This window comes from Bombus flavifrons, chromosome 5 (assembly GCF_040668555.2).
Source record: "Bombus flavifrons isolate JBK064 chromosome 5, iyBomFlav1_principal, whole genome shotgun sequence".
NCBI lineage: Eukaryota > Metazoa > Arthropoda > Insecta > Hymenoptera > Apidae > Bombus > Bombus flavifrons.
Genome location: NC_138446.1, coordinates 11,658,756 through 11,682,370, shown reverse-complemented (window position 1 = coordinate 11,682,370; position 23,615 = coordinate 11,658,756). Strand labels below are relative to the sequence as shown.

The window sequence follows — 23,615 nt, the reverse complement described above, 5'->3', positions numbered from 1 at the left end:
CAGACAAACACAATGTAACTACTCATCTGAAGAAATTGACGATGGATTTAATGTAGTATTTACGTTGTTCTACGTTGTTTATCGTGACTTTGTATCCATCGTTAGGGTCGTTCTTTTACGATCAATACATAGTCAAAGATCATGTGATGTTTTGGAAAAAATTAAAGTTGACGATGTTGTGATCAAATATAATCATACCGAACAAATTAAAGATACTAAAAAGTGACAACTTTAATCATATTTAAATTGTAATTTGTAAGACAAAAGTAGCTTTTCATCATAATATTAAAGGAAGAGACAATCATCAGTTCTTATAAACATTGATTTTTTTATTGTAGGTTTAAGAGACAATCTTTCAAATGTCCCTATTCGAAAAAATCAAAGATGTTATTTCATTACTTTAACTAACCTACGAAAAACAGTTTTGTGAAACACTGATAATTATTCAAAATTCAAATTTCATTTTACTCTGTTGGAGTGGGAAACTTTTGGAGTCCAAAAAGTTTTTATTTAAAAGAGAAAAAGGAATACAATGTGTTTATAGAATGATTAAAAAATAAAGGAATTATTTTATACAGTATTACACATTTAGTTATGAATTATAATGTAAAAAATCCAGTTCAATTTCAAGATTATATTTTTTATTGTATTGAAATTGAATAATTTTTGGAAATTTGGTATATATACACATATACATTATATATATATATAAATATAGAAAATTAATATGAGCATTCAATTCGATATTATAATGAGGCCAGAAATCCGCTTGGATGCAAAATGGCTCAAAACAGATTTGAAACGTATCCTCTATCGGGATGGTTTAGCTGAACTTTGGAATGAAATGGTACGAGATGGAGAAATTGTGGGTTCCTTTAGTGATGGCATAGTCAATGCTGCAGGCGTAATAGCTAGAAAAGGTATGAAAAAGAATAACAAAAAAGATTTATTAAATTAAGATTAATCATTTATATTAACTGGTCACATAATGTTTTAATACGTTTAGGTGAAAGTGGTCATTATTATTGTAACATGGGTGTATTAGCATGTCCTTGTTGCAATGGAATTTGTGGTCCACAGCATGGTTGCAATTGTGGACCTTGCCAAAAATTAGATGAAGAAGAAGCAGCAAGAACAAGTGCATTTGTAGAAAAAAGTATATTAGCTGAACACATAATGGATTCTTGGCTTTGGGGATCTCAGCCTTGTAAAGAATTTTAATATAATCTAATATAATCTGTAAGATTTATATAATTTTCCTAACATTTTAACCATTTTTCAGCTATTTGCGATTTAACAACATGTATTAATTTACTAATCAAGGAGCAAAGAAAATTATGTTATGAAGTTGCAAACAGTACCTTGTCTGCTACTCGATTAAGACAACGTTTGGTAGTAGCAAGACGATATTTTACGGCTCTTTCTCGTCATAAACCGCAGGAAACTACAGATATTTCAACAACATTAAAACCTACTGCTAAGTTACAAAAAATGTACAATAATCAATTTTAAGACTAGAATCATTTAAATGTCTTATATATCTCGAATATTACAAATATCCTTAGATTACAAGAATTATATGTGTTTAAACGATTTGATTATAAATTGGTGGTTATTGATTATATAATGATAGTTTTAATAGTTCTTTATGTATTCTTTAGAATATATATATAATGGTGATGTACCGAAAATATAAATATTGATGTGATTTTAGCGTAAGGCCGAATGAGAAGCCAACATTGGGTTTAGCACGTGTGGGATCTCGTGCAGCGTTAAATTTCTCATTCGCATATTTAAGACGGGCTTGGCGATCTGGAGAAGATGTAGAATTTTGCAGCGAGCTTTTATCCGAGTCGTTGGAAGCCTTGCAATCGTTACCTGAAGCTACGCTTTTTGACGAAACTAATGTTTCTCAAGTATGGTTAGAAGTAGTGGAACGATCAGCGAAATTTTTAAGACAAGTTGTTACAGGGTATTTATATTTTTTCATCATATTACTTATTATATTATTACTATCAATTTATTTTTTATGTTTTTAGTACACATAATTATATTTTTAGGGACATAGTTAGTGGAAGATCATGGTGTCCTATTCCAATAGCCGATCAGCACACAGCTCTTTGTTTGTTATTAGAATTGGTGACACAAAGAGCTACATTATCAAGTTTATTAGATTCTGTTTGTTTGTTACTTCATCTAAGTGGTAAACACAAACATCAAGATAATCGGGTAATGCCACCTGGAAGCACGGCACCATTAATACCATTATTGAGACGATTAAATATGATACCAGCTTCTAAGTCAAGACGAACAGATGCAAACATTGCACCAGGTCCTTGCGAAGTTTTACTGAAGTATTTGAGGCTTCCTGAAGATGATTCCACGTCTGTAGATTTACGAAAAGCTGCGGTTATAATAATGTGCAATCTGAGTAGATTAGCTGCTCCTCTCCTGCCTCCAATTATCACTGATAGATTCCAGAAGAATCAGAATCAAACGTTTCAAGAAGTTCTAAGTTGGGGAAGCGGAAAATTAAGCAGTGGATCCTCTCCATTCTATTGTGATGCGATTGCAGAGCTTGGGATCAAACAACTTTGTTGTACCGAAAGAGCTCTGATGATTCTTTCAATTAGTGGAAACGTTTACATGATGTATTACGGGTCAGAAACTCAATATCCCCAAAGAGTATACGGATTTTCAGAGAAGCCGGTTACAATGATCGCCTCTCATTCCGACGGTACGCACTATTTAGCCTTAACACAAGATAGTTCCGTTTATTCGTGGGGGAATGGTGATGGTGGACGATTAGGTCACGGAGATAGAGTATGGTATGATGAACCAAAGCTGGTCGAAGCACTAGTTGACAAAAATATTACATTCATAGCATGCGGAAGTACGTATTCGGCAGTTCTTAGTTCGAACGGTGAATTGTACACATGGGGAAGAGGAAATTACGGAAGGCTGGGTCATGGAAATTCAGACAACGTCTTGATTCCTACGTTAGTGACCGCTCTAAACGGACACATGGTTGTGTATGTGGCATGCGGTAGTGGAGATTCGCAGACTTTATGCGTCACAGCGTCTGGTATAGTGTTCTCGTGGGGTGATGGGAACTATGGAAAGCTTGGTAGAGGAGGCTGTGATGGATCTAAGACGCCAAAGATAGTTGATAAGTTGTTGGATATAAACGTGGCAAAAGTGTATTGTGGTGGACAATTTTCGGCAGCTTTAACTGCATATGGTGAAGTTTATACCTGGGGAAAAGGAGAAGGTTATCGGCTGGGACATGGTAACGAGGAACATATTAGATATCCAAAAGTGATCGAGGTATTGAAGCCGAAAAAAGTGAAAGAATTATGTGTAGGAAATTTTCATGTATTGGCATTAACAGAGGATCAATTGGTATATGGATGGGGTAGAAACGATTATGGTCAAATAGATCCGGCATTGGGCACTATTGTGCCTGAACCGACTCTTTGTCCAACGTTATCCGGCAAGAATATAATCGGTTTAGCTTGTGGACTGACACAAAGTTTTGCGTGGTGCACATCAGCTTGGTCAGTCGCGAACAGAGTAGCTTTCGTTGTGGATATCTGTGAGGAAACTTTTCGATTGTTGGATACGTTATTGAACAAGGTATGCGAAGGATTGCCAGGCACACGGCCACCTACCCAGGATCGTGAATGTTTAGCGGTTGCAACGCTGAATTTGATCCGATTACAACTACACACAATGATAACTCATAACATCGATAGCAAATCAGTCGGATTATCAAATACTCCATTATTAAGCTCGTTGAAACAACGATGTGTTACGCTCGCAAGCAGCTCCGGCATTCTAGCTACTATCCAAGAAGCAGCTCAAGCCGTTTTACAGACTGGTTGGAGCATCTTACTGCCGACAGCGAACGAACGCGCAAAAACATTATCGAATTTCTTGTCGAAAGCGAACTGCAGCAGTTTTGAGCAAGTAAATGCTAGCAACGGTCAGCAGTTCATGGCAGACTTGTTAGTTTCTAGCCTAATGGCGGACGGTGGTCTGGAATTAGCGTTGAAGACCGCAGTGAAGGCGGAGACAAGCGAGCTCGCCGACGAAAAGGAATTTCTCGCGAGTAGTAACGTGAGCAAACCAACCGATACGAAACAAGCAAAAGAATTGAATTCAGAAAAGAACAACACGAGTATATCTTTGTTACAATTGGTGAAACAATTGATCAAAAACGGCACATGTATCACGCAGTCTAGGTTACTGCTCAGTCAACAATTGGTTCATAGTCACGAGGAATCGCAAAGAAACGATAACTCTCCAAGTTTGAATCTTCTTTTAAAATTTCAACGATTACTAATTGCTCAAGTATACGAGTGTATTGATGACGTTGGAACGAAGAAGTTGCGCGATCAAGAAATGCTTGGTGCGGAGTCTCTTTTAAAGAAATATCTCTCCCAAATTTGCATTCACATAATCGAAATAATGTCGTTCGCGGCTGAATTAGCCAACACCAGCATCAAACAGTTCGTATTCGTTAGTACCGTTCTAAGAGGCGACATTGTAAACGTTTTGCTACCCGAACTGATTACTTGCCTTATTTTGTTGCAACTTGACTATCCATTGTTACTTTTAAATATGAATTGGATGGATGTAATGGCGCCGATGTTGGACGCGCTCGATCGATTCAACAAATTGGTGCCGACGATAGAGAAAAGCGAAACGGACGATCTTTCTTGGCCAGGCATCATAGCTCCGCAACATGGCAATAAAATATCTATTTCGGATGAACCTTCGACCATTCGTTGGGCCGACTTGGAGAACCACAATCGCGATGGCGGCCTTTGGGTGGTAGTAAACAACAACGTATATGATGTTCAAGATGTTCGATTCGACGGAAGATCAAATTCGTTGGAAGGTCTTCAAAGAACCGTGACTAACTGGGATGTTAGCTCCGGTACCGAGACAAACATGTCATCTTCTCGTGGCCAACTACCGCGAACCATGATGGATTCTTATTTCGTTGGGCATTATTGCCATTCCGAGCCGGAAAACACTGAGATTACGATCGACGTGACAGACGTATGCTCTTGTTTACTTGACACGGAAAGAGCTTTAGGTTTTCTTTTAGGATTACACTCTCATAGGATGAGGCAGAGTTTACCGTTACAAACTGCCGAAGAGGAAGCCGGTCGCTGGTTAAACGCGAACTTTTTTCGAGGTGGATTGCAAATCTTACAACCACCGAATCCTTACGAGGAGGAGAAAGGAGAAGCGAGGAGTAATACCTCGACAGCCGCGAATTCACCGACGGAACCTCCCCTTCCTATCCGTACGAAGAATGAACTACAAAAGGAACGACGAGAGGATGATCGAGTTACAACGTTCATTTACGCCCTAGCCGAGACTCATAAAACCGACGCTCAAGTGCATTCCTTCCTAACGATAGTTGACAAATATTCGAAAGCGAATAATCTTTTAGCGCATACCGAATTTTGCGGCGATCACCCGTTGGAGGAAGTTAGCCGACTTTTAATGGCGGTCATATTAAAGCATCTTGCGCTGGGTTATCAGGCGATAAACTTAATCGATCATCAAGAAACAGGAAATGAAAGTAGTCCGAAACTTACCAAACAACTGGCCGAAGTGATTAGAGCGATTCATCAAACCAAATGGAATTTAATCAGGATCAGACAACAACAGAATAGAAGTTACAAGGAGGTGTGTGCTCCAGCCCAAGAGAAGTGTAGGTTTCTTTTGCACGAGGTGAGGTCCGCGACCAGTTATGAGATTAAAGGGCTACAGGATCTAAAGTTATTGTACACTGTTGCGAAATTTCGGAAAACGGTCAAAACGATGATTAGGGACATTCGAAAGAACAAAGACTCCACGCCAAGCAAGCCGGAAGACATTCTAAACGCTTCGATTCAGAATGCAAAATCGAAAAACAAATCCGACGAAGATACATCAATCGTATCGGCAACAACGATGATGACGCCGGTAACGATGACGATGGCAACAACAACTTCAACAACGACTATGTCGTCATCGACAATGATAACAACAACGACAGCGGCCATGATAACGACGATGTCGTCGTCGACGACGACGACGACGACGATGGCAACAACGATGATGACGTTAATGACAACAATGACGACGACGACAACAACGTCTACACAAACGCCAACGGCAACGCCAACGACTACGATGACTACGTCAACACAAATGTCAACACCGATGCAGACATTGACACTAAGTTCGATCTCGATTCCGAGTTCGACTCAGAAAGAAACAAGCGGCAAACAGTCGCTTGCATCACCGAGATTAGAAAATTTATCAGGTAACAAGAAAACTAAGATTACAGAAAAAATAAGACAGAAAACTTTGAATATCGATTCAAACGAATTGATGGTAAATATTATAAATTTTGTGATCACCGAGGACAGTGGAGACGTAGAAACTCTACGTCGAGCCATGTATTGTCAGATGCAGCGGGCAAAATTACGCGAGCAAGGAATCCTAATGATGCAACAATTGCTGAAGAAGGATTATTTGATAACATCGGTAAAGTATTCGTTGTTAAACGGTTGGCTCGGCCTATCCCACGAGAATAAGTCTTTAGCTGATGGAATAACGCATTGCCTCGAAAACATTCAGTCAGTGACACCCTATCAGAAATCGAAGATTATTCTGGCCGAGGCAGAAGTAACTTCTTGGGCGGTGCAAGCTTTGCGAGCGTACGTTGTTCAGGCAGAATTGCCGAGCAATCAAAAACCAGCGAAAATCAGCGATAAGAGCAGTTTGAATCAAGGAACGTACACTTGGCTGCGAAAGTTGCCTAGGGCAAGATTTTTGTTGACTATATTAGGCATACTAACCAATTATCAGCATGCAAACGAAGTCGGATTATTAATAAATTCTGGTTGCGTTTCGAGTATTTTAACATTACTCAGGCAGATCGGACCATCGACATCCACGGAGACGGACGCAGATGCCGAAGCGGACGCGGATGCGAAACCAAAAGATGCGCCGGTGACGGTTATATACGAGGACAGTTTGGAGAGGAGCAAACCGCAAAGCATTCAACTGACTGGTAGCGAATTGGCGGCTATGATGAAAATTGGTACAAGAGTGGTACGCGGTGTAGATTGGAAGTGGGGAGATCAAGATGGTCCTCCACCGGGTGAAGGTCAAGTGATCGGAGAACTCGGCGAAGACGGCTGGATTCGCGTACAATGGGACAACGGCACCACCAATTCGTATCGCATGGGGAAGGAAGGAAAGTATGATTTGAAGCTAGCCGAACCGCCAACACCGCCAGAAACCGACAGCGAGAGTGATACGCCACACAATCTGGCTAAAAACGATAAAAGAAACGATTTGTTGGACATGCACCCGACCACTTGTCTAAAATCCGCCTCCGTTACCGTACTCCGCGTTCTTTTATTCTGTTGCGGCATCGAGGCTGACCGGGTCACCCCTTCCGCCATAAAGATACTCGCCTCTGTGTTACTCGGTATCGTATCTGCTGCGTACAAGTCCGAGTTTAACGCGCACTCTCAGCTCGCGCGAGAACATCACGAAACTTGGGCGACTCTTGGCTCGTTGAGAGCAATCGCCAAGTCTACGGAACTCTGTAAATCTTTGAGCACCAGGGCCTGGATCAATTTCCTTTTGAACATAATTGCCGAACAAAGGAATCCTGATTTGGAAAAACAGATAATGGCGGTGCGTCTACTCACCGTTGTTTTACCATCTTGGTCAGCCGACAATCCTATCCAGATGCCCTTCCTTGAAAAAGTCTTCCGTATATTAGGACATATCGCCCTTAGCTGCAATCTGGGTGTTTCCTCAGAACTTTATTCAAATAAATGTCGCGTCTCCTTGACCGCTTCTCATAGTTCCACCGTGGTCGAGGAGCTTGTTTCGCTAACCAGATATTTGCATTCCCTCTCAAAATGGAACGCGACTGTGAACGCTTTTCTCGCTTCGAAGCTATCACTCGCTTCGGACTTATTAAGCGATGGTCCACTCTTTCATATACAATTGAACGAGAACGGAGGTGAGAATAGCGTAAACATACAGGATACGGTGATGGCGGCTCTCATCGTCGTCGGAGGTCTTGACGATAGACCGAGGATCGGTGGTTTGGTTGAAGTTGACAGACAGGTCGGTACCATATGCAAATTTACCAAACATTCGAAGATTCTCGTACAGATACATGATGAATCGAACGGTGATGCGCGCAAGAAGATTCTGTTTTTCAGCATGAAGCGACTCTGCGAAAAATTCCGTTTGGATCGAATGCCCATGCCTGATTCTTTCGTGTCTACTTGGGCTAATTTGTTGTTGGGTCATCGGGGAATGGACAAGAGACCGAACGGTATGCCGGTAATAGCTGGTTCTGTGAACGCATCTATTCTACGTAATCAACAGCAACAACTTGCTGCGTTGAACGCCGGGAAGGCTTTGTTGGATTATCAGACAAAATTAAGAAAGATACTGAAATACGTGATTGACAGTAATAACAGTAGCAGCAATAGCAACTGCAGTAATGGTAACAACAACAATAACAGTCATAACAACAACAACAACAACAATCACCAGCACAACCATCATCATTATCATCACCATCATCATCGTTATCATCATCATCATCACTATCATCTCCATCATCATCATAATAACGGACACATCGACGAGGAGAGTGGTTGCGACGTTGATGGCCGGCAATGGGACAAGGACGCAATTAAATGTGCCATGGTCACTGTTGGTCGTATCGATCAGGTCGATGCCGATCACGGTGGAAACAACGACAACAACGACGACGGCAACGACGTGGAAGAGAATGATAATGAGGAGAACGATGATGATGGTAACGACGATGACGAGGAGGAGGAGGGTGAGGACGATAATATCATAGCGAATATAGTCGACAGTAGCAGAAACAACGGTAATAGTAGCAACAGCGATAAAAACAAGAACATCAACAACAATGACAAGCTTGAGAACGTTGGAAGCAGTAATCGAAACCATGAGCGTGTTGGAGGTCTCATCAACGGAGACATGGATGGCGAAGATAATTATATAGATGTCACGAATAGCAACGTCGATGGTAGAGGAGATGGTCGCACTAGACGGACGACTCTGTTCCAAGAGATGTTAATACGAGCTACGAGACCGCAACCACTGAAGCCGATATTTAAACTTAAGGAATTGGAAGAGGCCGCTCTAGCTGTTTCTCAATATTTGGCTTCCGAACTGAGACATTCGCCGATTCAAGGAACGACGACTACGATGACATCGACAGCGGCGACGATCGCTGGGCCTGGAATGGGAATGGGAATAGCATCAACATGCGGTTTAGCGTCTGCGTCTGCATCAGCGTCAGGAACGGCTATGGCAATGACAGCAGGTCCATTTTCGGAACCAGATTCTCCCGCATCCGATTGTTCCTTGGTATCGTTGACGTCTAGTCAAAGGAAACATTGCAGAAGTAGCGGAAAGAAAAGTCCTCCGCCGATGAGTCCTCTTGTTGCGCAACTGACGGAAATGGGTTTTCCAAAGAGGAGCGTGGAATTTGCGATCAAAAGTTTGAGCACGGCAGTTGGGCTCATCACGGCAGAAAGCGTGGTGGCCTGGCTCCTTGAAAATCCTGATGCAGCGTTGAGTGATAGCGAAACGTTATCCAGTGTATATGGGTTATCCGATCCGGAGGATTCGACGAGCGAAAATATCGATGAATCTCCGTCGACGCACGACGCTGTTTCTTCTTCAATGATACCGCCGAATTATATGAAACGTTCCGATTTCTTGTCAGTTGACGAATACGCGATCTACGTAAGGGATAATCTAATACCGGGTATGTTAGTACGGTGCTGTAAAAGCTACGAGGAAGTGGAATACGGCGACGTTGGTCAGGTGATAAAAATCGACCCGGAAGGTTTACACGATTTGAATGTTCAAGTTGCGTGGCAGCGCAAAGGCGGTACTTATTGGGTAAGGTTCATCCACATAGAACTTCTTGGTCATCCGCCAGCGATACCAGGCCCAGCCACGCTGAAGATTGGTGATAAAGTAAGAGTGAAGGCTTCGGTGACCGTACCTAAGTATAAATGGGGTACGGTGAACCATCAAAGCGTCGGAGTGGTTACAAGCATAATAAACAACGGGAAAGATGTGTCGGTCGATTTTCCGCAACAAAGCGGTTGGACCGGTTGCGCGATAGAAATGGAGCGGGTCCCCTCCTGTCACCATTCGGTCTCGTGCAATTCTTGTCACCTGTTACCGATATCCGGCCCGCGATTTAAATGTAAGTATTGTGAGAGTTATAATCTCTGCGAAAACTGTTTTTATACGAAACGATGCCACCGACACGGGTTCAATCGAATCGTGGAGCCAGGTTCGGCGGCGGTATATGCCGGCAAGCCGGGAAGGTATCACAGGCAAGACTACACGGAATCGTCCTTGATCGACGATTGGTCCAAATGTATACGAACATTGAGCGTTTCCTCGCGAGAAAGTTGGGCGACACGGCTAGTCGATGGATCTGGTCTTTACTGGCAGAGTTGCGGTTCTCAGGGGAAGCATTGGATTCGTATGGAAATGTTGCCGGGCATACTGGTGCATTCGCTGAAAATAATGGTGAATCCGCAAGACAGCAGTTATATGCCATCGCTGATCGCGGTAAACGTTGGCGAGTCGTTCAATAGTTTGGTAGAATTGGCAACGATCAGCGTACGGCGTACTGACACGAGCGTTCTCTTACTCCAGGATACCAAAGAATATTATTCTTGCATCGAAATAGCGATCAAGCAATGCCGAAACGGTGGGATAGATTGCAAGATACGCGGCCTTCAAATAATCGGCAAGAAAAAAATGTTTGAGAATCACTTGGCAACGTCCGTTTCATTTTTGGCCTCGGATTGGGAGATCGTTCAAGAGCAGATGAACTTGCAGCATGGATCCGAGCCACCGCCCCAACATTCGGCCGTCTACGTTTGGGGATTGAATGACAAAGATCAACTCGGCGGACTAAAAGGATCGAAGATTAAGTTACCGGTTTACAGCGAAGTTCTCTCGAAATTAAAACCTATTCACATCGCCGGTGGCAGTAAAACTTTGTTCGTGGTTAGTCAGGAAGGGAAACTATACGCCTGCGGAGAAGGAACGAACGGTCGACTCGGCCTTGGGGATGACAGCAACGTGTGCGAACCGAAGCTCATTCCGTTCTTGAGCCAGTATATGATCAAAAAGGTGGCTGTACATTCGGGTGGAAAGCACGCGTTGGCCCTCACCCAGGACGGCAGAATCTTCTCATGGGGCGAGGGGGAAGACGGCAAGCTCGGTCACGGGAATTCTGTTTCCCTGGATAAGCCAAGGCTGATCGAATCTTTAAAGTCAAAAAGGATACGTGATATCGCGTGTGGGTCCGGACACTCGGCTGCGATAACAAGCAGCGGAGAACTATACACCTGGGGACTAGGGGAGTACGGAAGATTGGGCCACGGCGACACAGCCACGCAAATGAAGCCGAAACTGGTACAATCTCTAGTCGGTCAGCGCGTGATACAGGTCGCGTGCGGTAGCAGAGATGCGCAGACAATGGCATTGACAGCTGACGGATCGGTATACTCATGGGGTGACGGAGATTTCGGTAAACTGGGTCGGGGAGGCAGCGACGGTTGTTACACGCCCTTGTTGATCGATCGGCTGAATGGTTTGGGAGTAGTGCAGATCGAATGCGGAGCTCAATTTTCCCTGGCATTGACGAAATACGGAGAAGTATGGACGTGGGGCAAAGGCGATTACTTTCGACTTGGTCACGGTAACGATCATCACGTTCGAAAACCAACGCTGGTCGAAGGACTTCGTGGAAAGAAGGTAGTACATGTGGCTGTTGGTGCTCTTCATTGCTTAGCGGTTACGGACACTGGACAAGTATACGCTTGGGGTGACAATGACCATGGTCAACAGGGAAATGGTTCGACGATCGTTAATAAGAAGCCATCACTGGTGCATGAATTAGACGATGCGAGAGTTAATCGGGTATCTTGCGGCTCCAGTCACAGTATTGCCTGGGTCTTGACCGATCAACCGGCGACCAACAATCAAGAACCTGTCATGTTCCCAACTGAGAAAGATCCACTTGGTCAAATATCGCTAACATTCAAAAGCATTGTGAACCACGGTACAGATGCAACGGATTCGAACGGCTGCCCAGTACCCTCTTGCTCCACAATATCGTCTACCATTCCCTCCGCTAACAGCGACGAAATTACCAGCACCGGTGACACGATCGTTCACAATTCCGGCCAACCCTGCGGCAACAGACCTTCTCTCTCGAGCATCATTCTCTCGCTAGAAAGTAACGTAGCGAAACAACAAGCATTGCAACACGTGATAAACGCTCTTCGTATAATACAAGCTCGAATTATCGTAGTAACAGCATTGCAAAGTCATTCGACGTTAAAATCCAACACTGGCAATACCGGTGGCAATGTTTACGGTATTAATATTGGAAACGGTGGTACGGTAGGTTGCTTGGTGAGCGAAGTGACGGCACCGGACGGAACTGTTACCGTTGGATCAACCAACGTCACCTCAGGAAGTAGTCATAGTCACGTCTATCAGAATGTGGGAGACAGCGCGCAAGGTGGTGGAGAAGCACCAGCGAACGCGGCAGAATTGGTTAATCTGGTAAACAACAGTCCGCGAACGAGTCCCGAGTCCGAAGATTATCCGTTGGCGGCGGTGTTTCCCTCGATGTCCAGTTCGGCCAGTTTGTCTTCACGTGCCTCAAAAATGTCAAGCAGTGCAATGAGCGTGATCGCGGCTACTCTCACTTCCAATGCTCAAATAGTTGGTGAAGGACCCGCCGCGGATCCTAACTTGGATGATTTTACATGCACGTTGACAGAGGAGGACGCCAGAATGCTGGTCGATCTTCTAAAATTGGCGGTTGCCAATAGAATATGCAGAGGAGCGAAAGAGACGATATCCTCGGTACTAATCGCACTAGCAAAAACGAACCATTCGATTCGTAGTATGGTGCTGGAGCTTTGTATCACTGAACTGGAAGACACGGTGGTAAATTCGAGTAATAGAAGCAACGTACCTCAACCGGTCGTACAAGAAAGTCCACATCCGTACATAGATGGTACCACGTTGACCGGGCATGTGAAGGTACCCGGCGCGGAAGCTCTCAGAGTTGAATTCGACCGACGTTGCTCTACCGAGAGACGTCATGATCCGTTGACCATCATGGATTCCAGCAATCGAATACTAGCTGTGAAATCTGGCAGAGAATGGAGCGAGTGGGCCGCTGAGATTCGAATCTCAGGCGACGAGCTCAGATGGAGATTCTCCTCGGACGGATCGGTGAACGGTTGGGGATGGCGATTCACCGTCTATCCTATACTCGCGAGCCTCGCACCGCATGAGCTAGTCTCGGACAGAGCTGTTCTATCACAGCCAGCTATCGCGCTTGCTGAATCTCTTTTGGACAACACCCTGATCACCTTGGATAGGAATATCGCCACTCGATTAGCTGCCACCCTGGCTCAGTGTAGTCAACTGAGCGTATTATCAGCTCAGCAACGAATGTGGGCGTTAAAAAAGTTGCAAGTCGTTTACACTAGTGGACCGGGCATACGTCCAGAAGTCGCGCTTTCTTCGCTCCTCGGCTCTTTACCTCAAGCATTACTCAAACAATACACCTATGAAGATCCTTTGGTCCGCGGTGGGAAGCAGTTGATGCACAGCGACTTTTTCAAGGTTCTTGTCGCGCTTGCCTGTGACCTCGAATTAGACACGATGCAATGCTGCTCGGAAATTCACAAATGGTCTTGGTTCCGAAGGTACTGTCTATCGGCACGGGTCGCCAAGTCTCTCGTAAATCGGACACGCCTTCCAAAAGCGTTTTGTCTCGAAGTTACCAAAAGAATTAATGAGATGATCACGGACGGAGAGGGAAATACCAAGGATCATGAGAGTCACGAGTTATTCAAGCAGGAACACGACGAGCAACTATTACAGTGGCTGAACCGCAGACCGGAAGATTGGACATTATCATGGGATGGTTCCGGAGCAATTTATGGTTGGGGACATAATCATCGCGGCCAATTGGGTGGACTTGAGGGAGCAAAAGTGAAACTACCTGTCCTCTGTGAGAGCTTATCCGCGCTTCGACCCGTTCAGCTCACCGGTGGAGAACAAACTTTATTAGCGGTCACTGCTGACGGGAAGGTCTATGCAACCGGTAAAGCTTCTTTTTTTCTCTTTCTCCTCCTCTGATCCAACTTCCGCTCTACTGAATCTTATTATTTATCTTTACGAATAGGTTACGGTGCCGCCGGGCGTCTAGGTATCGGAGGAACGGACTCTGTTATGGTACCGACTCTTTTAGAATCCATCCAGCATGTTTTCGTTAAAAAGGTGGCCGTCAATTCAGGAGGTAAACACTGCCTTGCTCTAAGTTCTGAGGGACACGTTTATTCTTGGGGAGAAGGAGACGACGGAAAATTAGGTCATGGAAACAGGTTGATGTACGACCGACCGAAATTAATCGAAGAGTTATTGGGGACCGAGATCGTTGATATAGCTTGCGGTGGCCATCATAGCGCAGCAATCACGAGTGCCGGTTGGCTTTATACTTGGGGAAAAGGTACAGCAGGGAGTCAGAGAAAAAAAGGATATTAGAACAAGAACGAATGAAAAGATAAATAGAAGCAAATCAAAACGTATGTATAATCCAAGCAAATATAAGATTTATCGATTACAGGTCGATACGGACGACTAGGTCATGGAGATAGCGAAGATCAATTAACACCCAAACTGGTCGAAGCTCTGCAAGATTATAAGGTGATCGACGTAGCATGCGGAAGCGGTGACGCGCAGACTCTTTGTGTTACCGATGATGATAACGTTTGGAGTTGGGGCGATGGAGACTATGGAAAATTAGGTAGAGGAGGTAGCGATGGCTGTAAAATTCCAATGAAGATCGAATCTCTCGCAGGACTTGGTGTTATTAAAGTTGAATGCGGCAGTCAATTCTCGGTAGCTTTGACAAGATCGGGAGCAATATATACATGGTAAGGATCCGAATCATAGATCTTTCGACGACGATTTTGATTGGTTCGTCGATACATTTCAACTGTCTCTCTTTCCTTGTCTCCCCCTTCCCCTCCCCTTTCATATCCTTCGCATTATTCTTAAGCAGTTAAACAGTAGATGATTAAATTTTATACATAAATAGGGGTAAAGGAGACTATCATCGTTTGGGTCATGGAACAGATGATCATGTTCGAAGACCGCGTAAAGTAGCAGCCCTTCAAGGGAAAAAGATCATCTCGATAGCAACAGGTTCATTACATTGCGTAGCATGTACCGATAAGGGAGAAGTTTTCACTTGGGGAGATAATGATGAAGGCCAGTTAGGCGATGGAACAACAAGCGCACTTCAGAGACCAAGACTGGTCCATGCATTACAGGGTAAAAAGATAACTCGGGTTGCTTGTGGCAGTGCTCATACTTTAGCATGGAGTACAATGAAAGCTACTCAAAGCAGAATGCCTGCTACTACACCAATGGAATATGATTTGGTAAAGGATTTACCTTTCCCTGTGTTACACAATCGATTAGTACTTCTCCATCATTTTGCCGAATTACTTTGCCCATGTTTGCCAATGTTCCCAATCACCGGTCCCGTCAGCTTGAGTAAATTGGCTCCTATGTTAGTATACAGCATTAAAGAAGCAACTTTTCGTAAAGTGGTTCAAGCAACAATGGTTAGAGATCGACAACACGGGCCAGTAATAGAATTAAATCGAATACAAGTAAAGCGAGCCAGAAGTAAAGCTGGATTGGCGGGACCAGATGGCATTAAATCCGTTTTCGGACAAATGGTCTCTAAGATGTCTTTGTTAACGCAAGATGTGCTCTTCTTTCCTCATAGGGTCTGGAAAGTAAAGTTTATCGGTGGGTTAAATATAATTTTACTATTCGATACGAACAATGAAAAAGAAAAATATAGAACAGAAAAAAGAAGCTTGAGAACTAACAAGAAATACAGATTAATATATACCTTAATAAGATCGTCTCACATTCTCAACAGGAGAAAGCGTAGACGATTGCGGTGGTGGTTATAGCGAGAGTATAGCGGAAATATGTGACGAATTACAAAATGGTTCTTTACCTTTGCTTATACCAACGCCGAATGGTCGAGACGATAACGGCACTAACAGAGATTGTTTTCTTCTGAATCCAATGGTCGATTCGCCATTACATATGAACATGTTTCGATTTCTTGGAATTTTAATGGGCATAGCAATAAGAACTGGTAGCCCATTAAGTTTGAACTTGGCAGAACCTGTGTGGAAACAGCTCGCAGGTATATCCTTAACACCTGCGGATTTGACCGAAGTTGATAGGGACTATGTTCCCGGATTATTATGCATCCGAGATATGGAGCCTGACGAAAAGGTATTTCAAACTCTTGAAATGCCATTTTCCACACCGTCTGCTGTAGGACATGACATACCTTTGTCCAGCAGGTATTTACTTTATCGTAAATATTTTGTTTATCCCTACTTGATGATTCATTTACTTTAGCATTTATCTATATAGCTTTCGTTTTTTAATAAATGTAACATCGGCATCGATTCTTCTTTTCAGATATCGAAAAATTACTCCAGAAAATAAACACGAGTATGTCCAGTTGGCATTAAATTATAGATTACACGAGTTTGATGCTCAGGTGGCTGCTGTTCGCGAAGGAATGTCAAAAGTTATACCTGTACCCTTCCTCGCGTTGTTCAGCGGACCTGAACTAGAAACAATGGTTTGTGGCAGTCCAGATATACCACTTACTTTATTGAAATCTGTTGCAACTTATAAAGGTATAAATATCAACGATACATTTACCGATACGGTTGAATTTTTTAAGTCTTACAATCTCTACTTCTACTGTTTTAGGCATTGAAGCCACTGCTCCTTTAATACAATGGTTCTGGGAAGTAATGGAAGAGTTCTCCAATCAAGAAAGATCTTTGTTTCTACGATTCGTTTGGGGTAGAACTCGTTTGCCACGAACAATTGCCGATTTTCGTGGAAGAGATTTTGTTTTACAAGTAATGTCAAGTAATTTTTAATACCTTTTTACAATTGTTTATTTGTTATTCTTACTTTTTCTAATCCATTTTAGGTAATGGATAAATACAATCCACCGGATCATTTTCTTCCTGAAAGTTACACATGTTTTTTCCTCTTGAAAATGCCAAGGTATTCGTGTAAACCAGTATTGCGACAAAAATTAAAATATGCAATACATTTTTGCAAAAGCATCGACACCGATGAATATGCTAGAGTACAAGCTGCGACCAATTCAGACACCGAAGAAACGGACAGTCTTGCTAGCGAAGAGTACATATCGCTGTAATAAAATTGATTCTGCAATTTTTTTTCCTTACAATTAACTTTATAATCTCTTTAAGTAATGAACAAAATTGGTTACCAATTGGTAGAATAATAATTTCTGTAAGCCAGAGGAAAACAACAAACATCACTTTCTTCGTTTTTGTTTCGATTAAGTGTAAGAAATATTTTTGCTTGTAAATTTGTGTAATTTAGATTTATTAAGCGTAACAACTGTACCACACTCTCTCTCTTTCTCTCTCTCTCTCTCTCTCTCTCTCTCTCTCCCCCTCCCTCCCTCCCCCCCTCTCTCTCTCTCCTTGTCTTTCTCTCTCGCGTAAATACACACGCGTGAATTATTAAAAATGTATTATAAAAGCTGTATTACTTGGCATCGAAGATACTCTAGAGTATTATTAAATTTGACATATTTATTATTATAAACTATAATATTTAATATATAATTTTTCATATATACATATATATATTATTTGTATGCCTGCGTACACGCAATCTTTTCACTTATTTATTTATTTTGTATTTATATTTAATATCTGTATGATTGAAAGACTGTATGTATTTATGTATGTATTTTATATATATCTATGTACGCATGAGCATACTGACATCCGAATTACATTGTTGTATATCTTCATTTGCCTTTTATAATTGTTGTTATGAAAAGACGAGAGTAAGAGTTACGAACTAATTATTATTACAGAACACGTATGGTTGGTTTACGTTGAATCATATTTTTGAATAATATTTAATTTTACTTATTAAAGAAGTAAGAAATATCATGGAAAGAATGCTACTTAATAATAACATATTATTAGATACATATGAAATTTCATTAAATTTGATTCTATTAAAGATTATTTTTGTATTTTGCAAAACAAAAATATAATCATAAATAATTCTCATTGCCTTTGTTAAAGAGTATTTATAATAGAAATAAAATAAAAACGATTTATTTGTTAAAGATATAACAAAAGTTTCATTCTTTCCATATAATGATAATTCTTATATCATAGACAAACAAGCTAATTAATCGAGGTATTTTATATTTTCATATCAATTTGAAAAAAATATATTACTTTTAAATTCTTTCCATATAATTGCACATCAATACAAGAGAATCATCACTGAATATTGTAGAAGATTAATGAGTATATTTGTTAATGTGAATTGATAAATGTGGTCATTAAAAAGATAAAATACAAATAGAACAGTTTGATTGTATGGAGTGTATCATTGGGATAATGTAAATTCATACTGTTTCTCTTCATATGAAAAACATGTTCCATTTAATAAAGCACAAGGTATTTATAGCTGTTTGTTTTAGTTCATATAGAAATTACTAAGATTCTAATAAATTATTTTCAGTTTCATAGAGTGTGTATTAATTACACAAAATCAGTAACAAGAACACTGAATTTATCATCCACAATACAGTTACCAGATTATGCAGATGTTGTAATAGTAGGTAAGTAACGAAATTCTCTAAGTATTTTACATCCTAATGTTCAAAATAACTTATACGTTAATGTATCACTTTCAGGTGGGGGTAGTGCAGGTTGTAATGCACTTTATCATTTAGGGAAATGTGGCATTAATACTGTGCTATTAGACAAATCAAAATTAATGTCTGGTACTACGTGGCACACTGCAGGTCTTACATGGAGTATACGAGGTCCAAGTGATGTTGAAATGGAATTATTAAATACAACAAAATGTATTTTTAACTCCCTAGAAAAAGAAACTGGAATAAATCCAGGATGGATAAACAATGGTGGACTTTACATTGCACGTTCCACTGTAAATATTCATTATATTGGTTTCCTTCTCCTTTTCTTATTCTAGATAATCATCTATTTAATGTTACTATTACTGTTATTGTTATAATTGTTGTTATCATTAATATATTTTTGTTGTTATTAGCATTTAATACTTAACATTATTTACTTATTACAGGAACGATTAAATGAATATAGAAGGCTAGTTACTGGTTCAAAAGCTTTTGGTATTCAAGCACATTTAATTTCTTCCCAAGAAGCAAAAGAGTTATTTCCCTTGTTAAATGAGGACACTATTCAGGGAGCATTTTACTCTTTGGAAGATGGAGTTATTGACCCGACCATGTTAATTAATGCTTTGACAAAGTCAGCAAAAAGTAATGGTTGTCAGGTAATAATTATTTAATAAGTTTCCTTTTTTTCTTTTACAAATAAGAACAATAATCAGAAAAAGTATACTAATAAAGTTATTAAAATTGTTTAGATTATCGAAGATTGTCCTGTTACGAAGATACTCACAAAGGAAACTATTAAGAATAATAAAAAAGTTTATGCTGTAGAAACACCATATGGAATCATAAAAACAGATGTTGTTCTCAATGCTGCTGGAGTTTGGTCAAAGAGTGTAGCAAACATGATTAATATGAATATTCCTCTAACACCAATTAAGCATGCTTACATTGTTACAGAACCCATAAAAGGATTGCAGAATGTTCCAAATATTAAAGATCCTGATACGAGTCTGTATTATCGAATTCAGGGTAGCTCAATAGCTATAGGTGGTTATGAACAGAATCCTATTGTATTACCATCTGTGAGTCTACAGTAATTCATTGTCACTTTTAACACATAATCAACAAGTATCTTGAATGTATCCAAAAAAAGAAACAATTTTACCGATATTAATCATATTCTTTGTTTACATAAAAGGCTCCAGAACATTTTTCATTCTGCCTCTATGAATTAGATTGGAATGTCTTCAATGCACATCTAGAATCAATGATTCAATTGATTCCTAAATTATCAACAGTTGGAATAAGAACTACAGTATGCGGACCAGAAAGTTTTACTCCTGATCATAGACCAATTATGGGTATGAAAAAATACCTTTATATATATATATATATATTACACCTTTTATTTCTTATTCTAATTTTCAATTCTCCAATTCTAATTTTCATTGAATTCAAAAGGTGAAGATCCAAATTGTTCTGGATTCTTCTACTCTTGTGGTTATAATAGTGCTGGAATGATGTTGGGAGGTGGATGCGGAGAACAAATTGCACATTGGATAATTAATGGTCGGCCAGATAAATACATGTTTAACTATGATATCAGAAGGTGGAATTTATCATTTCCTTTTTTTTGTTTCAATCTTATCTGATCATTTTAATACTTCTAATTTTATATTTATATCTTTATTTGATTCATAGATTTTTACCAGAACAAAGAAACAACATGGTCTGGATACATGAGAGATCTCATGAAGCCTATGCAAAAAATTACAGCATTATATTTCCACATGATGAACCATTAAGTGGAAGAAATCTTAAAGTGGATCCTTTTCACAGTGTAAGATAAAAATAGTTATGCATAGTGTTTTTTATTTAATGACATCAATAAATAAATGTTCTACTGAATGCATCATGAAAAAGCAAAGCATTCTTATTTATTTAATGTACTACAGTTACTTGTTGAAGATGGTGCTATTATGGAGGAATGTCAAGGTTGGGAACGTCCTGCATGGTTCTCTCCAACTAAAAAAGTAGAAATTCTGTCATATGATTATGGTGGACATTATGGCACAGCAAAGAATCAGAATGATTATTATCGTACAATATTAGAAAAAGAATATAGCTTTAATTTCTCACCATATAACGAGATAGTAAGCTATTGAAATTAAAACATATTTAGAAAAAGAAAAATAAAGGTAAGGATAAAAGGAAGTTATCAGCAACAAATGATTTTTCGTTAGATTCGGAAAGAAGTTCTTGCTTGTCGTCAAAATGTTGTTCTGTTTGACACATCTCACCTTGGAAAATTTTATATTTGTGGACCTGATGCTCAAAATACAGCAGATTATTTGTTCACGGCAAACACGAATTGCAACTTTAATAAAACAATTTACACTTGTATGCTGAATCATGCTGGAGGAGTTGAAACAGATTGTACAGTTACAGTGTTGGAACCTGGCTCAAGTGGAATTGTAAATCCGATATTTAAAGAAAAAGCCTTTTATATTGGTAAATTAATTTTTAAGTAAAATAGTATTAAAATAAATTAATGTTACTATCGCGAATTATGCAATAGCAATGTCTTAATTTCGTTGTTAGTCTCAAATGGTATTTCAATTTATCATACATGGGCTCATATGAAGAAAGCAATAATGGAAAAGGACTTTGATGTATCTTTACATGATGTTTCTGAGCAAATTGGTATTTTATCCGTGCAAGGACCTAATAGGTACGGTATTATGTACATTTTTATCATTCAAACTCCAGTCTATAAATTAATGCATCTACTTATAGTCGAAAAGTAATTGAGACATTAATTGAAGATGAAATCTCAGATGAATCTTTTAAATATTCAACTACAAAACTGGTAAAGATTAAAAACGAAACGATACGTTTAATTAGACTTAGTTTCGTTGGTGAACTTGGTTTCGAATTACATATTCCAAAATCATTTTGCCGAATAGTTTATAAAACATTAATAAATTGTGGTAAATCATATAATATAAAACATGCTGGTTATCGAGCACTGCATAGTCTCAGTTGTGAAAAAGGTATGTGACTAATTTTAATTAGTTTACTAATGTATATTATTAATATGATTAAATTTTTCAGGCTATCTTCTTTGGGGTTTAGATCTTAGAGCAGATGATAATCCCATTGAAGCTGGCCTTGAATCTATTTGTCGCAATACTGGAGAGTACTTGGGAAAAACAGCTGTCGATCGATTGCGAAAAATTGGTATCAAAAAGAAATTGGCGCATATTTATTTAAACAGGCATGTATTATAAAACATTATTATAAAAAAAATTATTATAAAATATAATTTTCATATTCAATTTTGATAAAATAATACTAATAGCATATATTATGACAGCACCATTCCATTATGGGGAATGGAACTTATTTACAGAAATAAATGCCTTGTTGGTTATTTACGTAGAGTAGAACAGGGATACAGCAATGGAAATGTAATTGGGCATGGGTAAGTAAGATAATATTGAATGTAATAATAAAAATTTATAGAACTAATATTGATTAATATTAGGTACATTAAACATCCAAATGGGGAAAATGTAACAAAGGAATTTCTAGAAAGTGGTAATTACGAAATTGAAGCTATGGGGAAACGATACACAGTAGATCTTTGCTAAGGAAATATATTTGGTCTTATTAATAAATTATTATTTTAATATATGAAAATACAATTTTCAAGTTCAAGAGATCTTTAAAGATTGAACTATTTATGTTTTTCTAATATATCTATATTTATCCTGCTAAAGGATTAGCATGTATAGTTACACTGTTTATTCGAGTTTCTGTAAGCGGTCTGTAATTTTTTGGATTTACTGGTAATTTTTCCAGTTGTTCAAGAGTTTCTAAACCATCTATTACCCTAAAAGTAATAACAAATACATTTATTAAATACATCAAATATTAATTTATTATTTATGATTTAAACACTAAAATAAATTAGAAAACAAATTTACTTTCCAAATAAAGTATATTTCAAGTCCAAATGTGGTTGAGGTCCATATGTTATAAAAAATTGACTTCCATTCGTATTTGGACCATTGTTAGCCATAGAAATCAATCCTCTTGCATTATGTTTCAATTCTTCTTTAAATTCATCTTCAAATTTACGATTCCATATCGATGTTCCACCTTTACCAGTATGCGTAGGATCTCCAGTTTGCACGATAAAACCTTTTATATTTCTATGAAATAAACAATTGTCATAGTAATCGCTAGCACACAAAGCAAGAAAGTTCTGTAAAATAAATATGTAACCTTAACACAGTCACGTATAATATAAATAATTATTATGAATCTAGGACGTAAAACAAGTGTAACAATTTCTACCTCGCACGATTTTGGGCATAATTCGCAAAATAATTCTATTTTTATATCTCCAACGTCAGTATGTAAAGTTACGCTCTGTAAATGAAAATTGCTGATAAATTGTTACCATTGATGTATGTTAAAGAATATGCAATTTGTAACATTAATGACAAAAATAAAAATAACACTCGCACCATCTTCAATAAAGTGATCCATTAACTTGCAAAAGAGAAAACATAACATTTGTTATGGTATGCATTCACTATACTATGCGTCAATAAAAAAAAGTGAACGTACATCGATACGTATACATATCGACAGCCATGTTGAATTTTATAGAATTACC

At 39.5% G+C, this 23,615-nt stretch overlaps 3 protein-coding genes across 5 annotated transcripts; 2 read left to right on the top strand and 1 right to left on the bottom strand.

Moving 5' to 3' along the window:
• Nucleotides 1-125: 125 nt before the first annotated feature.
• Nucleotides 126-17,735, top strand: HERC2 (E3 ubiquitin-protein ligase HERC2). 2 transcript variants are annotated; one of them, XM_069112387.1, is made up of 13 exons: nt 126-248; nt 339-920; nt 1,007-1,207; nt 1,283-1,493; nt 1,715-1,972; nt 2,061-14,248; nt 14,330-14,653; nt 14,771-15,080; nt 15,245-15,966; nt 16,103-16,541; nt 16,663-16,886; nt 16,963-17,117; nt 17,192-17,735. In XM_069112387.1, exons 2-13 carry the CDS (start codon nt 728-730, stop codon nt 17,423-17,425), a joined length of 15,459 nt encoding a protein of 5,152 aa, XP_068968488.1. In that variant the 5' UTR covers nt 126-248; nt 339-727; the 3' UTR covers nt 17,426-17,735. The 2 variants fall into 2 exon arrangements, with proteins under 2 accessions (XP_068968488.1, XP_068968487.1); XM_069112386.1 differs by having other exon boundaries at nt 132-255.
• A 143-nt stretch (nt 17,736-17,878) lies between these two features.
• LOC138179536 (sarcosine dehydrogenase, mitochondrial) lies at nt 17,879-22,862 on the top strand. Of its 2 annotated transcripts, none has more exons than XM_069112403.1 (15): nt 17,879-18,131; nt 18,787-18,886; nt 18,962-19,218; nt 19,375-19,587; nt 19,681-20,010; nt 20,127-20,289; nt 20,390-20,537; nt 20,630-20,768; nt 20,884-21,081; nt 21,172-21,439; nt 21,530-21,659; nt 21,725-21,981; nt 22,043-22,205; nt 22,305-22,412; nt 22,476-22,862. In XM_069112403.1, exons 1-15 carry the CDS (start codon nt 18,129-18,131, stop codon nt 22,579-22,581), a joined length of 2,583 nt encoding a protein of 860 aa, XP_068968504.1. In that variant the 5' UTR covers nt 17,879-18,128; the 3' UTR covers nt 22,582-22,862. The 2 variants fall into 2 exon arrangements, with proteins under 2 accessions (XP_068968504.1, XP_068968503.1); XM_069112402.1 differs by having other exon boundaries at nt 17,879-18,722.
• On the bottom strand, nt 22,435-23,610 carry LOC138179559 (peptidyl-prolyl cis-trans isomerase-like 3). Its single transcript, XM_069112450.1, has 4 exons — nt 23,464-23,610; nt 23,291-23,365; nt 22,918-23,198; nt 22,435-22,823 (listed from the first exon to the last, which is right to left on the bottom strand). The coding sequence occupies exons 1-4, from the start codon at nt 23,464-23,466 to the stop codon at nt 22,697-22,699; spliced, it is 486 nt and encodes a 161-aa protein (XP_068968551.1). The 5' UTR covers nt 23,467-23,610; the 3' UTR covers nt 22,435-22,696.
• Between the last annotated feature and the right edge of the window lie 5 nt (nt 23,611-23,615).

What these genes read in the sequence shown, in the direction of transcription:
- HERC2 (XM_069112387.1), top strand. Translation starts at nt 728, where the DNA reads ATGAGCATTCAATTCGATATTATAATGAGGCCAGAAATCCGCTTGGAT. An exon ending in GCTTTGGGGATCTCAGCCTT is followed by an intron (nt 1,208 to 1,282) that starts GTAAAGAATTTT and finishes ACCATTTTTCAG; the next exon opens with CTATTTGCGATTTAACAACA. An exon ending in TTAAGACAAGTTGTTACAGG is followed by an intron (nt 1,973 to 2,060) that starts GTATTTATATTT and finishes TTATATTTTTAG; the next exon opens with GGACATAGTTAGTGGAAGAT.
- LOC138179536 (XM_069112402.1), top strand. Translation starts at nt 18,690, where the DNA reads ATGAAAAACATGTTCCATTTAATAAAGCACAAG. An exon ending in TCCGTGCAAGGACCTAATAG is followed by an intron (nt 21,660 to 21,724) that starts GTACGGTATTAT and finishes ATCTACTTATAG; the next exon opens with TCGAAAAGTAATTGAGACAT. An exon ending in GCGCATATTTATTTAAACAG is followed by an intron (nt 22,206 to 22,304) that starts GCATGTATTATA and finishes ATATTATGACAG; the next exon opens with CACCATTCCATTATGGGGAA.
- LOC138179559 (XM_069112450.1), bottom strand. An exon ending in TATGCCCAAAATCGTGCGAG is followed by an intron (nt 23,199 to 23,290) that starts GTAGAAATTGTT and finishes TTTATTTTACAG; the next exon opens with AACTTTCTTGCTTTGTGTGC. An exon ending in AAATATACTTTATTTGGAAA is followed by an intron (nt 22,824 to 22,917) that starts GTAAATTTGTTT and finishes TATTACTTTTAG; the next exon opens with GGTAATAGATGGTTTAGAAA.